This window comes from Ylistrum balloti, unplaced genomic scaffold, assembly GCF_031769215.1.
Source record: "Ylistrum balloti isolate Yb309-2 unplaced genomic scaffold, AGI_CSIRO_Ybal_v1 Utg369618, whole genome shotgun sequence".
Taxonomy (NCBI): Eukaryota; Metazoa; Mollusca; class Bivalvia; order Pectinida; family Pectinidae; genus Ylistrum; species Ylistrum balloti.
Genome location: NW_026781890.1, coordinates 1540025 through 1559430, shown reverse-complemented (window position 1 = coordinate 1559430; position 19406 = coordinate 1540025). Strand labels below are relative to the sequence as shown.

Genomic DNA, 19406 nt, shown 5'->3' with positions numbered 1-19406 from the left:
ATTTTATCATTTTATAAACACTCTCAAATTTTGCTCCTGTCCTCATTTGTACTGCAAGTTGTCAGACTTGAATTCTTTGTAATTCCTTAACTTTTTACTATGCTTGTTCTATAAATGCAATAGATCTGTAAGAGCTGGAATAAAACATAAACTATTCATAAATTACAAGAGATTTTCCAGATTACGAACTGTGCCATTTTACTAGGTCAGGTGTCAGAGTCAGGCTTATATTATAGGTGCACAAAAAAGGGCAGGATGAAAAAAAAAATACCAGTACGCTCATACTAGACATTTTTTTTTCAAGTACCTGACTTTCAGTGTCTGAAACAGATCGTCTGGAACGTTCATTTGCAATTGCATGCAGGATGATTTGAAAGATTGAAATTAAAATAACATTCTCATGGATTTAATTAATGATACTTTTAATACAAATCACAATAATCTCTTCTGGACCTTGGTGTACTTCGAAGCCAGTCTTTTGCATCCAGACTCCATAGGTCATCAGGTTAAAAGTCATATTCTAGAATGACCTCCATGCTTGTTTACAATATGAATGGCTTTGTGTAACTAAAGAAATAATATAGATTTATAAAAATGTGGTGAGCATGCAAGGGCCTTTGTTAATATTTAACATTACAGACACCAATGGAGAGATTGTTTAATGACCTTGCAAGCTTTATTAAATGTTTTACTGACAACCTTGATAAATTGCCCTCCATTGTCTGTTACATCAACAAACTTTGGTCAATGTAATGTAATGTACTTTGTAAGAAAGGGTATGGTGTGTATTCCGGTGCAGCTTGTATGTGGATCAAATCGAAAAAATGGGCTGTACAGCTTATATACCAGTGTGGCTTATAACCATGAAAATACAGTACCTTGGGCACTCAAGCATTTTTGAATATTGCGTATACTTGATTTGCTATACAACTTGTAACCCTATACCATTTCAGTCTTATTAAGATGCAGTTTGTAATCTGTCACCAAGTTGATGGAGCAATCTTCCTCAGTTCAGTGAGTTGAGTCTTAGGTTATTATGCTTGAGTCAAAGAGCTATAGCACTTGAGATTTCATATTTACATCCAATGAATCTTAATGGATCGTGATATTGAAAGTCTCTGTTGAAATTTGGAAAAGTTTCGGGAAAAAAACTTGAAGTACCAATAAATAAGGTTTCTTTGACTCAGTGAACATGATATAATTGGATGTCTCTGGCTTACCTGTTGACTGTTGGATGGTATGATCAAGTCCAGTCAGAGAATTCAGCATGAATGTATGTTTGTCCATCTGTTCTTGCTCTGATGTAGATAACTTATGTTACAAATATTTTGTTCATGTTGATGAACTATGGAATGCTCATTTTAAAGTGTTAACACCCAATTGTAATATAGATATATCATATTTCACCAATTATTCTGTGTTCATTAATTAAAATACCGTAGCATAAAATCCAACTGCTGCAACTATTTGTAGTATGGAACGTCCTTGCAAAGTAATATACACAATACTGCCTGTGAGTCCCTCAGTAAGTGCCCTACAAGGTACCGCCAGGCACACACCACAGAACCCGAGTTTAGGTAATGGTAATTAGTGTAGGTCGTCGAGAATTACAATACAACACCAATCCCTAGTTGCAGACTTCAGACTTCTGTATTCAGAATCATCAACATGCATGTAGGGTAATTGTAACAGTTCACTTTAACAACACGCACATCACTCTCCCCTACATGGTGTAAAATCACACTCTTACAATGCAGTGCAATCTAACAAAGCAACACCTAGGCATCTCCAAATCAAACTCCCCACACTAAATTCTCATTCTTTTTTGATACTGAACCTAATTGGGCAAATTAATTCTGTATGACCTTTTTACATCATCCTGTCAGTCCCTGTCAGAGCCAGCCAGGGCAGTAGGGCAAATTTACCCAATTACTTGCATAAGGACACATGTAAACATTTAGAAAACTACAAGTAGCTGTGAATTAAGTCAGAGGCAATTAATACCACTTGAACAATGGGATGATATAAACCCAAACAATGTCATACAACAAACAATAGCCACGGATCAATGTAATATTCATATCATAAGATAATATCATAAGAAAATGGGTAAAAACAGCACTATATCTGAATTCACAAGGTCAACATGTACATAAGTCAAACATACAAAACAATACTGCTAAATATAATACATTACAGTAGGACTATTTACATGTTTCAATCAAGGCCAAGTAGGTTTTCCTCAGGTACTCTGTTTCCTCCTTCAGGAAGACCATTTCATGTTTCAGTCCAAGTGAACAAGATTTTTCTCAGGTATTTGAGTTTCCTCTCACAGTAGGACTAGGTGCTTGTTTCAATCTAGGACAACAAGGAATTTTCCTCAGATACTTTGTTTCCTCCCACAGTAGGACTAGGTGCTTGTTTCAATCTGGGACAACAAGGAATTTTCCTTAGATATTTGTTTCCTTCCACAGTAGGACAAGGTGCTTGTTTCAATCTAGGACAACAAGGAATTTTCCTTAGATATTTGTTTCCTTCCACAGTAGGACAAGGTGCTTGTTTCAATCTAGGACAACAAGGAATTTTCCTTAGATATTTGTTTCCTTCCACAGTAGGACAAGGTGCTTGTTTCAATCTAGGACAACAAGGAATTTTCCTCAGGTACTTTGTTTCCTTCCACAGTAGGACAAGGTGCTTGTTTCAATCTAGGACAACAAGGAATTTTCCTTAGATATTTGTTTCCTCCCACAGTAGGACAAGGTGCTTGTTTCAATCTGGGACAACAAGGAATTTTCCTTAGATATTTGTTTCCTTCCACAGTAGGACAAGGTGCTTGTTTCAATCTGGGACAACAAGGAATTTTCCTCAGGTACTTTGTTTCCTTCCACAGTATATTTACAGGTTTCAATTTAGGTCTGCCACAGCAGGTCCATTTACATATTCCAGTTCAGTCCAGTGAGGCCAACATTATCTTCAGGTACTCTATTCCAGCCCATAGTTAGAGCAGTTACTTGTTTCAATCCAGGCCAAAAAGGAATTTTCCTCAGATTCTTTGTTTCAACCCTCTTACAGGAGGATTATAGCTTGAACATTTCAAGCAAGGCCAACAATGATTTTTCCTGTGAAATTCTGTTTCCTCCCATAGTAGGCAATGGTAAATCTACATGTCAGTCCTAGCTGTGCCCAGTACTCATAGAATTTGATTGGACTCACAGAAGTTCTGAAAAAAATAGAATTTCACATTGTAGGGCACATTGTTTTTAACAGTAAAGTTGAAAAGCACTAATGAAAATAAATGTTTCATTGATCTCTGAGTATGCTGTTTCAATCGAGGCCATCAATGAATTTTCCTCAGGTGCCTGTGTTTCCTCCCTTAATAGGACCATTTGCTTGTTTCAATATTTATCTAGGTCAATAAAATGATTTCTTTAGGGACTCAGATTTCCTTCCACAGGAAGACCTCCTGCATGTTTCAATCGTGGCCATCAAGTGTGATCAACATTTGCAATTGGTGTAAAATATGGAACAAAGTTCACATAATTTTGTTATTTACAAGTTGCTTAACTTTACATACATGTTTATATGCATTTTTGTCATTTTTTCACATAGATGAGAGGGACAGAGGCCAAGGGAGAGAACTCAAGATGGTAGGCAGAGCAGTTGACCTATCATCTCAGTTCTGTATCACCAGTCATGTTGGAACATAACACTAAGTACCTGTGCCCACGCTTGGTGGACTACATCATAATCGTGGGCAGCAGGCATCCGAATCACAACAACAATGTTGCACAAACACCAGAGCTTCTACGCCGCTATCCACTGGAGGATCATCAAGATTTCCCTCTTCCACCAGACATTATATTCTTCTGTCAACCAGAAGGCTGTATAAGTGTAGGTCCGAAGCGTATGAGTCTAAGGGAAACAACTTCATTTGTATTTACTCTCACAGAAAAAGACAGTGGATTAGTTAGGTATGGCATTTGTGTGAATTTTTTCCGACCAATTGAAAAGAAATATTCAGAGAAATCAAAGTCGGAACGTTTTTATGGAGGAAGTACAGATGGAAATACATTAGGTATTGGCATTGACTCAGATGGTCGCCAAAGGTCACCAAGAACCTGTCGTAGACTCAAAACAGCGGGACGAGTAAGAAACAATACTCTCACTTCATTATGTATCGTCAGTCATCATCCCTTCTTTTCAACATTCCGAGAATGCATGTTTATATTAAGAAAGCTTGTAGATTCATGTCATGACCGAAGCTGTACAAAGAGAATTGGTGGATCTCGAGGCTCTTCAAGGTAATTCTTAATCTATATTTTAAAATTTGGATATTATTTGTCTACCTGTGATAATGTTTGATGATATCTTTGATGTTTTGATTATATGAATGTATCTGCTGCTGTATCCTTCTTCTTGGTGGGGGATGGGGAAACCCAAGGTCTCTTCAAGTATTTGTAATCATTTATTTAACAACTTGATTCTGTACTGTCGTCATCACAAAAGAGGTTTTTCTAAAGAAAGTAATTAAGAATATATATATTTAGAATGTATGCTAATTAAAGCAAGCTGTAATGTAAATGTGTAATTCCAAAGTGCTCTTTTTTATAATTTGTGGTCTGATGGCACATTGGATGATACACAACACTTTCATTTAACCTCGGTAATGTTCTGTAATTCTCAAATTGAACTTGAAATGTCTTTGTCAGCCTAGCAGACAAGGTGGATTTTCACTGGGTACCTTTCTCCTCTCACTGTAAGACCCGGTCCAGCTTCAGCTCCTAATATGAACTTTGACTGTTATATGATATCAATGGATTGATAACTTGTTTGATTTCATTTTCTATCTTTGACAGAAAATGTTTTTTGAATTTTGTATAGATTGTTGTGAAGTTCAGACCATTGAAAGTATAATTGTAAAATATATGTATGATAGATTTAAGAAATCACTGTTGTCATAAAATAATTCCCACCACTATGAACTGAACATGTTATGATATTGAATTTCTATCTTACATCTTATTTATGTGATGTTTTCAATTGATGATGAACACTGATAATAGAACAGTGAATGAAACATCCCTAATTGAGACTCTGATTAAAGGTAGATTTTTTTTAAGTATTTGCAATTTTCATTGATCATGACAAGTTAATCACACTTCAACAGATTGAAGTGAAGAGTAATATTCCTTTGGGCTTGTTGCACATAATGAACTACAAGACAAAACAAATTTATTTCAAGGAGATTTTGAAGGGCAAAGTATACTGTATTTGTTGCAGTCGCCTGGAAAATTACTGCATTTCCCCAAAAATTGATGTTTTATCAAACTTGTGTCGACCAAAAAGAATGCTAATGTCTTTGTAAAGCTATCCTTATGTTCACCCTGGTGATGTAGTGGTTGTGTGTAATTAAGGGTGATTTTGTGAGGCCACAGACATCTTCTGGTAATGTCTGTGGTCTGCTGAAGTCAGATTCCCCATCTACATTTTGTGATTTATGAGAAGAAAGCCAAATGTTGGTATAACATTGGTATATTGTGTTGTGACAATAGTTTTGTAGGGATAATAACATTGTTAGGATCAATGTGTATTGTTATAGAAAATCAATACTGCTTATTAATGGCTTCAAATCAAGACAAGAATAAATGCTGTAGACGCAATCTCAACATAAATAGTTGCTGACTGTTGTCATTTTAGAAAATGGAGGTCAGTATGATAGTATTGTTACGACTGTGTAGCATTGGTTCTGTAGTATTCAATAGGTTGATGAAAGCAACTAACTTATGGAGATGTCTGTTGTAATTTTGCTGACAAATAAGAAAAAACCCATCTAAATAAAAATTTATTGAAATATCAGCATTAACTAGAAAAAAAGGAAAGGATATTGCAATGGATAAATTAGAACATGTCACAGACATGTTGTGGTATGTATATAATATAAAAAGGGTTTGAACAAATTTCCATTAAGTTACATAAATTTTAGGGCAGTATAATTGTGAAAAAGGTTTTAAGAAATATTCGCTGGATAAAGAATAGTTTTAACAAATGATCATAAAATTGGCACATCTGTTGAACTAGCTAATCTGTCATTGCTTACAGACTGGAAAATTTGTATACAGAGAAATCCTAGGCTTGAAATATGTATTTGTCAGAAATTTAGTAACAGTTATACGTATAATATAGGAAACCAATATGATGAAATAACCCATGATTGTTAAGACATATTATGTACTGGGCCTTAGATGAACTCCGGTAACAGACTTATTAATTGAGACTTGGAGCTGGAGGACCATGTGGCATCATGCCAGCAATCTGTCTAATTGATTAAAGGATTTTGACACAGAATCCTGTCCAGTCAATATCTGTACCTACCATGGATCAGTGAGACACATTGAAGTCATTATATGGACTGCCTATTTTTGGTTGGTGTCATCATCCTTAAATGACAATTTATTTGAAGATGTATTACGCAGTAATAAAATAATCATGCTGTGATTAGGATTGAGAGCGTTGACTTTTACTGATAGATGTACAGATCAATGACATTGTGGAGCCTAAAGGCCTTTCATTAGGATCTAGAACCTGTAGTTAGATATGTAATGGGACAGATTACCAAAACATACATATTTATTAAATTGTCATAGGAAACTAATTGGTTGTAAATATTGAAAAGAAGAAAATAAGATTTAAATTACAAGGTATTTGTCTTAAAGGTTTTTGTGTCTGAAAGTAAATCTTTGTCATTGAATCAATTATTGATTTTATTAATGATCATTGCGGTTGATGAAATGAAAGCTCCATGATTGGAGGAAAACAAAACTACAAGTAGTTTGGATAAATATTTAAAAACTGCCAACTAAGTGATATTTGCGAGATATATTGCCTGAAGCAGTTTGGAAACAATTCTGCCTATGGTGAAATCTAGACCATTTTGAATGGGAAAGTGTAGGAAGCTGGAAATCAGTACCACCCACATGTATTGATCTGGTTGATCAACAACCTCCACAGAGAGTTGATTCAGGATGCAGTCACACTTGGCAAGCTGCCAACACAAGATCAATAATCTTGGGAGAGCTCCCATCAGTCTAATGAATGAGAAACTGGCCCTCTGGTAGCAGGGTAGAGTTAGAAAGCCTTTACTGCCATGGACACATTATCAAAGATATTTTCAGAGCTCCTTGTGAGAAAACGGCTGATTATTGGCACGCTGTTTATAAGAAAATGTGATTATCTTGCTTTTCCTTCTGTCAACTTACAACTTAAAAGTAATTTTCTCTTAGGTTCTTCTCTCAGTGACCCTAATCTTAGAGACGCACAGCACATGTAGGCTTATTAAGCTGTATATTGCATTTTCAGGGGTCTTTATTTTATGCAAAGAATAGTAGATATTACAGATTTGCTTTTGTAATATATTACATGACATACTGTGTATAAGTTAGTCCTTGTTTGCAAATACAATGCCGATTTAAATCCCAATTGTGTATTTGTTTGCTGAGATTTCACCCTTTGAATGGCCCAGGCAGTTTTTAGGTAGAGTCCCTTGTAGTAATTGCAGATGGCTGTTTCACGTAATAGCATGCAAAAGCCGCACCATACATAATCCACATTGATTGGGGTAAATTGTCTTATTCAAATTAAGACACAATCACTATGGCACAGCAAAATCTGATCAGCAATCTTGAGATGATGTAAACTGTAACACTGAAACAGTGTATATCTTGTTGATGAGGTTTCCTTTGAGGTTGAGACATGACAGTCTCTAATGATTTGTTTGTTCAAATCTATCGAATGATAAAAACAATAATAGCTAGGATGATTAAAAGCATTCAAAAAGTTGTTTGTTGTGTTGGGTATTATTGCTGAATTGCATATATCATGAATTTAAAATCAAAGAATTCAAAACATTAAATTCACAAAATTGAAATAATGTTGGCATTTTAACATGCAAACAGTAATGAAGGTGCATCCTTTGCCTGGTCATGATGTTCTAGAGAGTACGAAAATCTGAAATTAATTTGCAACAGGTGCAACACTTGGCAGTTTTTTTTAATTCAAATATATGACACTTCAAATTACCAGATTATTGTTTATTATGGAATACATTGTCCAAACTATGACAGACCATCATATATAACACCAGGTAAAACCATGTTTAGTTTGTCAAAAACATCATGAAAATTTGGTTAAGCAAAAAAAACCTAGAATTGCCTCCAGTCTGGAATAGCTCTGTACTCTTTAATTATTGTATTGTAATTTTTGTGGTATGTCCTCATGTTGTTTACATGTCATTTTTACAGAGACACAGTATGGGGTGTGCTGACAGGACAAGGCACAGACAACATCACAGGGCTAGTGATGCATGAGGTTAAGGAAATAGAGACTTGGATTCTACGACTCCTGAGTGCACCTGTTCCAGTGCCGGGCAAGACACGAGTTGAAGTAAGCACAATTTCTTAGTGGTTTAGGTAGAAAAGCCAACCTGTAATAAGCCCACCTCCCATGACTTTGAGTCAAGGGCATATATGTTGGCCCCCTGGGCTTTTTGCAGAGTCACTACACAGGTTTAATGCTGTTAAGCTGATATTCAATTCAAATTTTGAAAATACGTAACTATGTAACTATGCAAAATTTAGAGGGTATGCACTCATGAACAACCTGTTGGCATCTTTCATAACGTTGACAGAATAAGATGGTTGCAAACTCCAGAGAATCACAAAGAAACCTTGTTCAGTTGATGGAGAAATAGATAACTTAGAACACTAATTCACTGAACAGTCAATTCAGAACAAGAAATCCTAGCTCACTAATTCATTGAGTACAGAGAAGATAACCTAGCTCCCTAATCTACTGTTTAGTCGGTGAAAACAAGGATAACCTTGTTCACTAATTCACTTATATAATTGATGGAGAAGACGATAACCCAGCTCACTAATTCACTGATGTAGAAGATAACCTAGCTCACTAATTCACTGATGGAGAAGAAAACCTAGCTCACTAATTCACTGATGAAGAAGAAGATAACCGAGCTCACTAATTCACTGATGTAGAAGAAGATAACCTAGCTCACTAATTAAATGATGTAGAAGATAACGTAGCTCACTAATTCACTGATGTAGAAAATAACCTTCCTCACTAATTCACTGATGGAGAAGAAGATAACCTAGCTCACTAATTCACTGATGTAGAAGATAACCTAGCTCACTAATTCACTGATGGAGAAGAAAACCTAGCTCACTAATTCACTGATGGAGAAGATAACCTTCCTCACTAATTCACTGATGGAGAAGAAAATAACCTTCCTCACTAATTCTCTGATGAAGAAGAAGATAACCGAGCTCACTAATTCACTGATGTAGAAGATAACCTAGCTCACTAATTAAATGATGAAGAAGAAGATAACCTAGCTCACTAATTTACTGATGGAGAAGATAACCTAGCTCACTAATTCACTGATGAAGAAGATAACCTAGCTCACTAATTCACTGATGAAGAAGATAACCTAGCTCACTAATTCACTGATGGAGAAGATAACCTAGCTCACTAATTAAATGATGAAGAAGAAGATAACCTAGCTCACTAATTCACTGATGTAGAAGATAACCTAGCTCACTAATTAAATGATGAAGAAGAAGATAACCTAGCTCACTAATTCACTGATGAAGAAGAAAACCTAGCTCACTAATTAAATGATGAAGAAGAAGATAATCTAGCTCACTAATTCACTGATGGAGAAGGAGATAACCTAGCTCACTAATTCACTGATGGAGAAGATAACCTAGCTCACTAATTCACTGATGAAGAAGAAAACCTAGCTCACTAATTAAATGATGAAGAAGTTAACCGAGCTCACTAATTCACTGATGGAAAAGAAGATAACCTAGCTCACTAATTCACTGATGGAGAAGGAGATTACCTAGCTCACTAATTCACAGATTAGTTGCCTTCTAATTACAGATGAAGACCACAGGAAGACAGACTAGGTAAATCAGGGCATTAGGGCATTCTGTTGACCATTGGCATTTGTCAATTTCAAAAGTCATTCACAAATTTGAGGTGTCAAGACAGTAAAAAGACGTTTCCCTTCGGTCTCGAGAGTCTAAATTCAATTTTTGGAAGCCATAAACAGTCTCTCAAGTGTGTACTGAACGTCAGTACATGGCACTCTAACCAACTTAGCACTCCATGAGTGCAGGCTAACTAGCATTTAAGATCATGCCTTATTTAATAAAGTTATCAATTAGTAGATTATTTAGACAAGGAGGTGGATGGCCTTGGTCTGTGACAGACTGTGGCCTTACTCAATAACTAGTAGTTTTATCTACATGGATCTGTTGACACCAGCTGATGATCACTTTTATCATAAACTTCATGATAATCTAGATTTAGAGCACTTTAATTGGTTATTGACTGAACCAGAAATTAATAGCTAAATTATACTGAGATCAGTTTAACTCTGTCAAATATTATTGAAAATTGCTCTTTTTGATATGTGTTCGACAAAATATTTGTTTGTTTATAACCTTAGCATAGGTAAGTCTGTGATGTACATATTGAGCCATCTGTTACTAAAATGGAAAGAGAGTCCCTAGTGTACGGTATGTGTAGGTGTGTATATACATTTTATATTGGAATGTTAAACAATGTGCCTTATTTATAGGAGAGACCAGCCAGCATATCATTCAAGGAAAGTAGGCGTTATTGCTTAACTTCCCCATAAATGTATAAATTCCTTACACATTATGTATTGTCCTTTTTTGTCGGAGAAAATGGGATAGGTATAGAGTAAGCTCTATACCATCAGTAATGATATTTTCTGTCAATCTTCAGTATTGAGGAGTTCGGGGGTTAATTAAAGTCTGTCCGCTACATGCATTCTGGTAACTCTGATATACTGGTTATCGGGAGTTCCTATAATCAATCTTCTCCACTAAATTTTTCCTCTGACAGACTAATTTTCAAACAGCCATCCAATGATCAGTCCATTAACAAAAGTTTTATCGAGCCTGTACTTAGAGCTTGTGCACTTTAAGAAAACTTGTTCTATCGTTTTAATAACTTTGGTAGTGTAATGACAGATATGTTATGTGCCCTTTCCAATTTTTCCCATCATTTTTGAGACAGTGCACACTAATTTTTGATGGAGTCCTTACTGGATGAAATGCTGAAGTGATAGACTCTTTAATGATTAGCAGTAGCATAAAATCCAAGGCTGTATTTGAGTTTTTTTTTATCTTATAGGGAGGTTGAAATAAAAAAAAACCCCAACATGTGTCTGGCATTTGATAACATATTTGTCCTTAAAACAAAGTAGGGAAATCAGGTGACTGATTGTTAGGTACAGGTACCAGATGTCCGAATGGATTAGACAGAAAATTCTAGCACTGCATAACCTGTCTCATGTACAGGTATCAACAATCACAATCTGACACCCTTGGATAATACATTGGATTTCCACAGTGTAATGAACTGTTATAACCTGTTATATTGAGAGGGTGCATTGCATCAGGCTCCACATTTTAATTACAACACAGACATAGGTTTTACTGATACACTGGTAGCTATATGAATGCTTCTGGTGCCTTGAGGTGCAGTGTCGTATACATATATGTAGCTAATTGTTGGAACATTATCACCTACACAAGGATCCATGATTGAAAATTGAATCAAAATCAATAAATAATAATAAATGTTCATTGACCTGATTCTTATAGAAATTAAATGCACTTTTGAAAATTATCTATCTTTATCCAATAAATAGTGGTTGTTAGAAATAAGGTTGTAGCAAAAATCAACCTATGTACAGGGTTTGTATTGCCTATAACTTGGTATGGGCTTATATCTACTTCTTCAAATGTTTCATTTGTCTTGTAAGGAAATCTTTGAAATGTTCAGAGAAACAAGTTTAGTGGGTTACTAATTTACATCTCTTGATCCAAATAAGTAACTATCATAATAATGTTCAGGCTCTTTTACTTCAAGAACAATAAAATTGAAATTTACTGGGTACTGAAATGATATGAACTTAGAAAATAATGCCTTAAAATTGTGAATTTCATGACCCCAAGGTCTCAAATTTTCCAATTGGGAGGGTGTAAAGTTATTATAATCTATATAGTCAGATTGACTTAAATTTCAAAAATCTTTTCAACATCTAGGTATGGTAGAAACAAATGCTCTTCATGGACGGAAGTGTCATAAGATGCTATAATTACCAAAATGGGTCTCACATTTCTTCCTGGGGAGGAGGTTAACTTTAATTTTTATAGAAAAATTTCATTTTTTAGGCAAAATGTTTATTTTCCTCTGGAAATAACTTTGTAAGAAGTTGGTATAGGATGACAGTTCTGATGGTATGCAGGTATTGACACTGCTTACTATGATCAATGTCACAATTTCTTTTTCATATCACTTGACAGCTACTTACTCTTTAACTTTACTATCAATATTGCTTATCTCAAGCCCGCTAGGCCTTTGTTTTGTGAAATATTCTTTCTTTATGAAGCTGAACATATTTGATGCTAGTATACCTGGTGGTTCAATTGTTGTTTACCTTTAGCTTGTTCTCCTCTGGGAATGTAACATTATTGACTTAATTAGTGCTTACTTAGACTGACCAAGATATACATGTTGTCGTTAAAGCAAAAGACGCTTTAATACCTATTCTTAACACTTTGTCTTATTCTCTTTGTACTTGTTCAGGAGTCTCCCTGTAAATCTTTTTTTTTTGTTATGTCGCCTGGGGAAGAAATTGATGAGTTGAGATGACTAAAGTATCAGTTCTTGTTTTTTTTTTTACATAAAAAGAAAAAAACCCCAAGAAGACGAGCCAAAGATAAATACTTTCAATAACTTCTGAAATGAACTCACCAAGTCACGAACGCAAAAAGATAAAACCTTACTTCTGCATTGTTAAGTTACCAGACCTCTCTACATGGTGATGGGATCATGCATGATATAGGTATTTTGCAAAACCTTAGTGGAAGGTAAATAAATAAATAAAATAGGGAAGTAATTAGTAGAGTGTTCGTTGGTAGGGATGGTTACATCTGTAATTGCAGATTTCATGGATTTCTTGGAGATTGTTAAAAGCATTGTCAATCCTGTTACGATGACTCTGTTATGATGACTGTCAATCCTGTTACGATGGCTGGAATTCCATCTTTCCTATATATCCAGGGTTTGCTAAACTGGACATCTTATTTTCCTCTGATGTAGGTTTTTTTATTGAGGATTAATATCATTGCATTGATGCAGCTGTAAAATGCTCCAAGTTCAAGAGAAGACTTCACAAACTGAAGTGTTCCAAAGTATTTTTAAGACTTTGTGGAGGACCTATAAATAGATGTATTGAATAATCAGTGTAAATTTTGTTTAACAGTGCAAAGCTTAATTAGCTTTACTAGAGTAATTACATGTGTAATGTTTCTTCTGAACTTTTAACTTTAGAATAAGGTTAGCAGTATTGTACAAATACTTTAAAGTCTGTTTTTCTGTACCTGCTTTAACACTTGAATGAATAGGATTTTGAAGGCTTTTAGTGAAGCCTTAAGTTTGGCCACTTTTAACTGTAATATAGTACTGGTTGGTTATTTAAAAACTATCTTAAGGCGATTGAATATAGAAATATTTGTGTGTATTTGTGTAAATGATTATGAGTTTTTGTAAGCTATGTCCAGGGAACGCTTGTAGCTGAATTACAACACTTAACCTATTGCCACATTACTAGAACTTAAGTACTTAACGTGTGTGGGCACTTTAAATGATCCCATTAGTGTAAAACAACACATATTGCCTTCTTGTTGACATTTCAGAAAAAGATTTCAAATTTTTACTTCATTTTTCCGTTTTGATTTAGTTTTTCAACATATAGTGTTTATCTGGCAATAACTTGATGCCTGGTTATAAGCCTACCTATATCTTAATGGCTTTCTTTTGAAAATGCCAGAAAATGTTATACATACCAGGTAAATGTCCTGTTATCAGCTATAACCCCAGACTTTGGTAACAGGTAATGTTCATGCCTCTTAGGTTTATTGCAGGATAAACACCCTAACTTTACATTGCACACAAACATATTTGAAAGACATGTAAGAATTTTGAAAAATTGTCTTGTTTTTGATTTTGAGTCATGTTTAAAAACATGTTCATTGCTATTAAGTGTTTGATGACTAAATGATCCCATAACACAGTGAAAGTCAGTAGGTTCTGTTTGATATGTGCTAGAGGATTTCTGTCAATAAATCTGAATGTACTAGAAGTGGTTTGGTCTCTTTTCTTGTTATCATCAGGTCAGCATTGTTTTCTGTAAATATTTTTAATTATACCTATATGAACTGTCTCTTACTAGGTACATGATATCTTGTTTAGATTGATCCGTTTATTAACTGTGGTCACCTGCCTATAAGCTTCCCCAGGTACACAACTTTCCTTTTACAGCTTGGAGCCAACAAGATTGATTGGTACAAGTTGGTATTGTTTCATAATTATTGTAAAACTAATAAAGTAATTATTTATTGTATTTGTATATGTACCTGACTTATTCCTTTAATTACTTGGTCTTTTCAGGTACAGGTGTTGCCAAAGGATTTACAGCCTCCTTTGTTATTTGCTCTGCCAGACCACACCCGGTTCTCTCTCATCGACTTCCCCCTCCACCTTCCCCTGGAGCTCCTTGGTGTAGACACCTGCCTTAAAGTTCTGGCTGCTATAATGCTGGAGTACAAGGTAATTAAATAGTTCTGCACCTTTTTTCCTATGTTTTAGTCATTATCACACAGAAATTATGTAAACACCTAATTACAGTTTTTTTTGAGGATGAAAAAAAAATTAGTTAAAGTCACAATTGCTATTTATAGCAGACACTGCGTTCCTAATTGCACTTTCAAAAAGAGTAAATAAAAAATTGGGATATGTTGGACAGATTTTTGTTTTGGACTTCCAAGGTCAAAGTCACTTGAACTGATTAAAGAAAATCTGTTATAACACACAGTCCACTATCATTGATGTTGATGTGTACCTGTTTCTAAGACTGATAATGATGTCTTGCCATCCTTGTTATAGGTGGTGATGCAGTCCCGGGACTATAATGCCCTCTCTATGAGTGTGATGGCATTTGTGACCATGCTCTATCCCATGGAGTATATGTTTCCTGTTATCCCACTATTACCTACCTGTATGTCTTCTGCTGAACAGGTAAGTCAAACACACCTATCTGAGATTGAGTAAGTCTTTATACTTAATTGCATGTCTGCTACTGAACAGGGAAGGCACTAGAAGGATTAGACGATTTACTGATGAACAACAATAATAAATAAGATAATTACAGTATCTATTACTACAAACTATCTGACTCAATATCATCTGAAATCAGGACGAAGTGAACATGATACAACTAGCAAGACAGAAAGCTTCTGATCAGCAAAGACAGAGGCCTGTTTGGGACATTGAAAAATATGTAGTAGGATGATTGTTTGAAGCACTTACAACTTTGACTGTTCAGAAATTGACAGGGTTTATTTTATAGTCCTTCACGTTGGATAGTGCTAGGAAAAACCCATAGCACATATGTGTTTTCATGTGAATTGGAGGAAGTTAGCATTGAGGTATTATTATACAGATTACAGATTGAGACTAACCACTGGCCTACAGATTTAGTTGATCATGTATTAAGATCTAGGTTAATTGGATAGGCATGACATCCATGTCTGATGTCAAAGAAAGGAAACAAGAAGTGTGCTCAAATATCAGTCAGATTTTTTTGCTTGAATTGTATTGTATCTATAGTAAAAGGGAAGATGGTAATTGAAAATCAATAAAATCAGATGGAAACAAAATTTGACTAGAATACTCCAAGATTTGAACTTTTTATTGTTGGTCTGACGTGTTAACTGAACATTCGGAGATCGATTTCATGGCTCCCAAAGATGATTTTTTACTTAACATTTGGGTCCATACATGAGGCAAGTAGAAGTATTTTAAGAATTTTTGACCCTAAGCAGTACCGAGGCACATTACACAGATCTATATAGGAGGTAAGTATCTTTGCTTACCTGTATGTCCACTGTTGAGCAATAAGTCAAACACGGCCATCTGGTACTGAGGAAGCAACTTGTCTTTGACTGTGTGGTTTTAACATAGATCAGTTATATAGGTCACTTGTAGTGTCAATCATTTCATGCTGTTTGAGGCAGGAGAGATAGATAACTTACCGGGTAAATACAGCATAGTGATGGAAAAACATCAGGGGTATGCTAATGTGTCTTTAAGCCCACTTTTCTGTAGTTAAAATGAGAATTAGCATGTGTAGCTGCATGTATCATTTCTGGTATTATTCTTTGACATTCTTTTATGTGTTCAAAGGTAATTTTACATAAATTTGCCGTCTTATCCAAATGGTAAATTATAAGTATTTGGTTTTGGGTTTTACCCTATTGGTTGAAGTGAGCGTTGAACCCTCTGATGGCACTGTTATATAGCAAATTAATGCAAGAAAGTATTATACATTCTAGTGAAATAATTGCTTTATAATTGCTTTAGTTCCTGTGATTCTAACAAATTGAAAGATATAGAGTGAACATATACATGGGTTCAATTATATCCATGGTGTAGGTACAAGATATTTCTGCCTGTTTGAATAAGGGTTTGAAGAATTGATGTGAAATCAATTTCATTGTAAACCTTATGTACCTACTATCTTAAAGTTAGCCCTTCCTTTGTATTTTGTGTGTATGCTGCTGAATGAAAAGAACTGTGTGACAAGATAATCAATATTTTGTGGGTAGTGACCGAAGGAGTTTTAATCCATAATTGACATTTTCTCGAATGTATACAATATCTATAAAGAAGGAATGTACTACAATAACCTATCCTTAAACTGTTAACATTGTTTTGATGTTTGTAAAGATTAGTAATTTTAGCCCGACTATGTATCTTTCATCTGTAACTTGTGATTTAATGTCTGGCCATCAGTCTGGCCATCCCTAAGTCAGTTTTTATTTCCTAATTATCTCAAAACATGACTGGATTGATCTATAATAGATTCCAACTTGGTCTATTCTTGTACATTGTCGATTTTGAAAATGATTGGAGAAATGACACTGCTGAATGGTGGATGGATTTGACAGATAGATATGCCTTTATTAATTTAGATTGTTTATAATTATTTGTTACCCTAATTTCTCAGTAACTATTAAAAAAGTGGGTGGGAATATCCTGGTTGTTATTGATTAGTAGTCCAATATGACAGGAATCTTGGATTAAGGAATACCTATAGGTACAGAGGTAATCATACAACATCAAACAATAGAACATTTCATTTCCATGGTTTATTGTGTTGTCGACCATAGGTGTTCGTTAGAGGTAATCATACAACATCAAAGAACAGAGCATCTCATTTCCGTGGTTAATCGTGTTGTTGACTTGTTTAGGCTAGTTCGGTCAGACTTGATCAGAACAACAATATTAGTATGACATGCCCCTTGGAGAAAATAACAAATCAGTCAAGTAATTATATCCATGGAATCATATCAATTGGAAAATCAGATAAAAAAAAGAACCCCCTCAGAAAGGGCTTTTTATGGATATGATAAAATTAGAAATTGAGTAAACAAATTGTTTATCACTGTTTCTTAGAGCTTGGAAGATCCTTCACAAATTTTATTTTTAAGAATTAAAAAGAACTCATTATTCTGTTGCTGGATTGGGTACAGTATTTATAGAACTTCTGTTCAGATCAAATAATTTATTCATAGTTCAAGGAAAAAGTTCAATCATGGTCTCAAATAAAGAACACTAAGTCAATAACATTATAGGATGATAAATTGTATCCTGTATAGTACATAAACTCTATATAGTTTTTAGATTGTGAAATGACAAGATTGAAAAATAATTAAGCCATGAGTCCCATCAAAGCAGTTTTTAATTGTAAAAAAGCATAAGGTATGACGTGTTAACAAAACACAAAACATTTAATTTTTTTAAGTCATTTTTCACCATATGGTTGTTGCTAAATTTTCTATCAGCATGTTTGTCCATAACTGTTGGATGATATTAACTATACAGACAAGTGGCTGTTAGTAGTTACCTTGTCTTTAATCCTTTCTAATTATGAGTGATTTCTTTACAGTTGCTGTTGGCGCCAACTCCCTACATTATAGGCGTACCTGCCAGTTTCTTACCTTACAAAAATGGTTTTAAGGTACCTGATGATGTTTGGCTGGTGGACTTAGATTCAAATAAGGTAAGGGTTTTAATATCAAATTTAGATTTTGGTTTTTTGTGTTCAATATATCAAGAATTCGCCTGCTTATTCATTTCTTTTAGAGTAAGCTAGATAAAGTTCATTTCCTATGCACAGTTCTTAAGCTGTTGGCATTTAGTTAATACTATAAATTTTGACTAGGACCAGCCCATGTTTGCTAGGATGCAGGCAGTACTTTTCTGGCAGACGATGACTGAAAACTCCCAAGACAATTTCTGATGGAGACTTTTAGGCCAAGATTTATAATAGGCTGACTTTCATTGTACACGAGGGTTACATAACGATGAATATATGACATTGCTTGTGTGCATTTTGTATAGATTACGAGTGAGTTAGGTGTTGAATATAAATCAGAAAGTGTTTTCTCACATGGAAAAATCAATGTATATGCTTTTGTTGTGGCTAAATGGCGTTATGCATGTTGAGCTTTAGTGATAGTGCGTGTTTACTAAGGTCTACCATCATGTTCAATATTTCTTAAGGTCAGTTAGAGGACAAGCATGTCATGATCTGAAGTCTTTGTGCTGTGAATGCATCAACTCACCTTATAAATTGATTAGTGGCTTATTTATTTAAAACATTTTCTTCTTTTTTCTACTTGTTTGATTTTCAATCATTGTTTGATTTTGTTAATGATGTGTATTCAATTTTACTTGCTTTTTCTTATAATATGATTTCAGATGATCATATGTGCTGTGTGTCTAACTTTGGGATGTTTTGGGATGTTTCACTCATAATTTGTTTTAAAATCTTCAATATCATCAGAACTATATTATAATGTATGGCATACTTAGATATTGATATTTTGTTTAAAACTGACAATACTATTTCATTACGAAAAGAAATCAAAATTTATCAACAGTTCAGCCACACTGTGCTTCATTTTTGAAATATATAGTAATCGAGTTGTTATTAAAAAAAATAAACTAATTATGGATGCTTTTAAAATAGGGATTTGAAAGATCGCAGCATTATTTAGGCAGAAAATTGCAGCTAGAGGGCTCTAACTCTTCGATATTTCAGCCAATGAGAAGGCCAGGATCGGTAAATTTTGTCTGAAAGGCCATCACAATAGGCTATACATACTGAGTACATTTAGCCTGAAAAAACTGCATTGTGATATAATCTGAATCAATTAATTCCCTTT

The 19406-nt window shown here is 34.6% G+C and overlaps 1 protein-coding gene across 3 annotated transcripts in view; it reads left to right on the top strand.

The window, feature by feature from the left end:
• LOC132549243 (MAP kinase-activating death domain protein-like) overlaps nt 1-19406 on the top strand; it is a 72083-nt gene that overhangs the window by 1661 nt on the left and 51016 nt on the right. For all 3 annotated transcript variants that reach the window (XM_060213168.1, XM_060213176.1, XM_060213160.1), the window contains exons 2-6: nt 3610-4301; nt 8298-8439; nt 14566-14724; nt 15061-15192; nt 18125-18238. In XM_060213168.1, coding sequence (XP_060069151.1) covers nt 3694-4301; nt 8298-8439; nt 14566-14724; nt 15061-15192; nt 18125-18238 — 1155 coding nt within the window. In that variant the 5' untranslated portion in view covers nt 3610-3693. The remainder of the gene's footprint in view (nt 1-3609; nt 4302-8297; nt 8440-14565; nt 14725-15060; nt 15193-18124; nt 18239-19406) is intronic.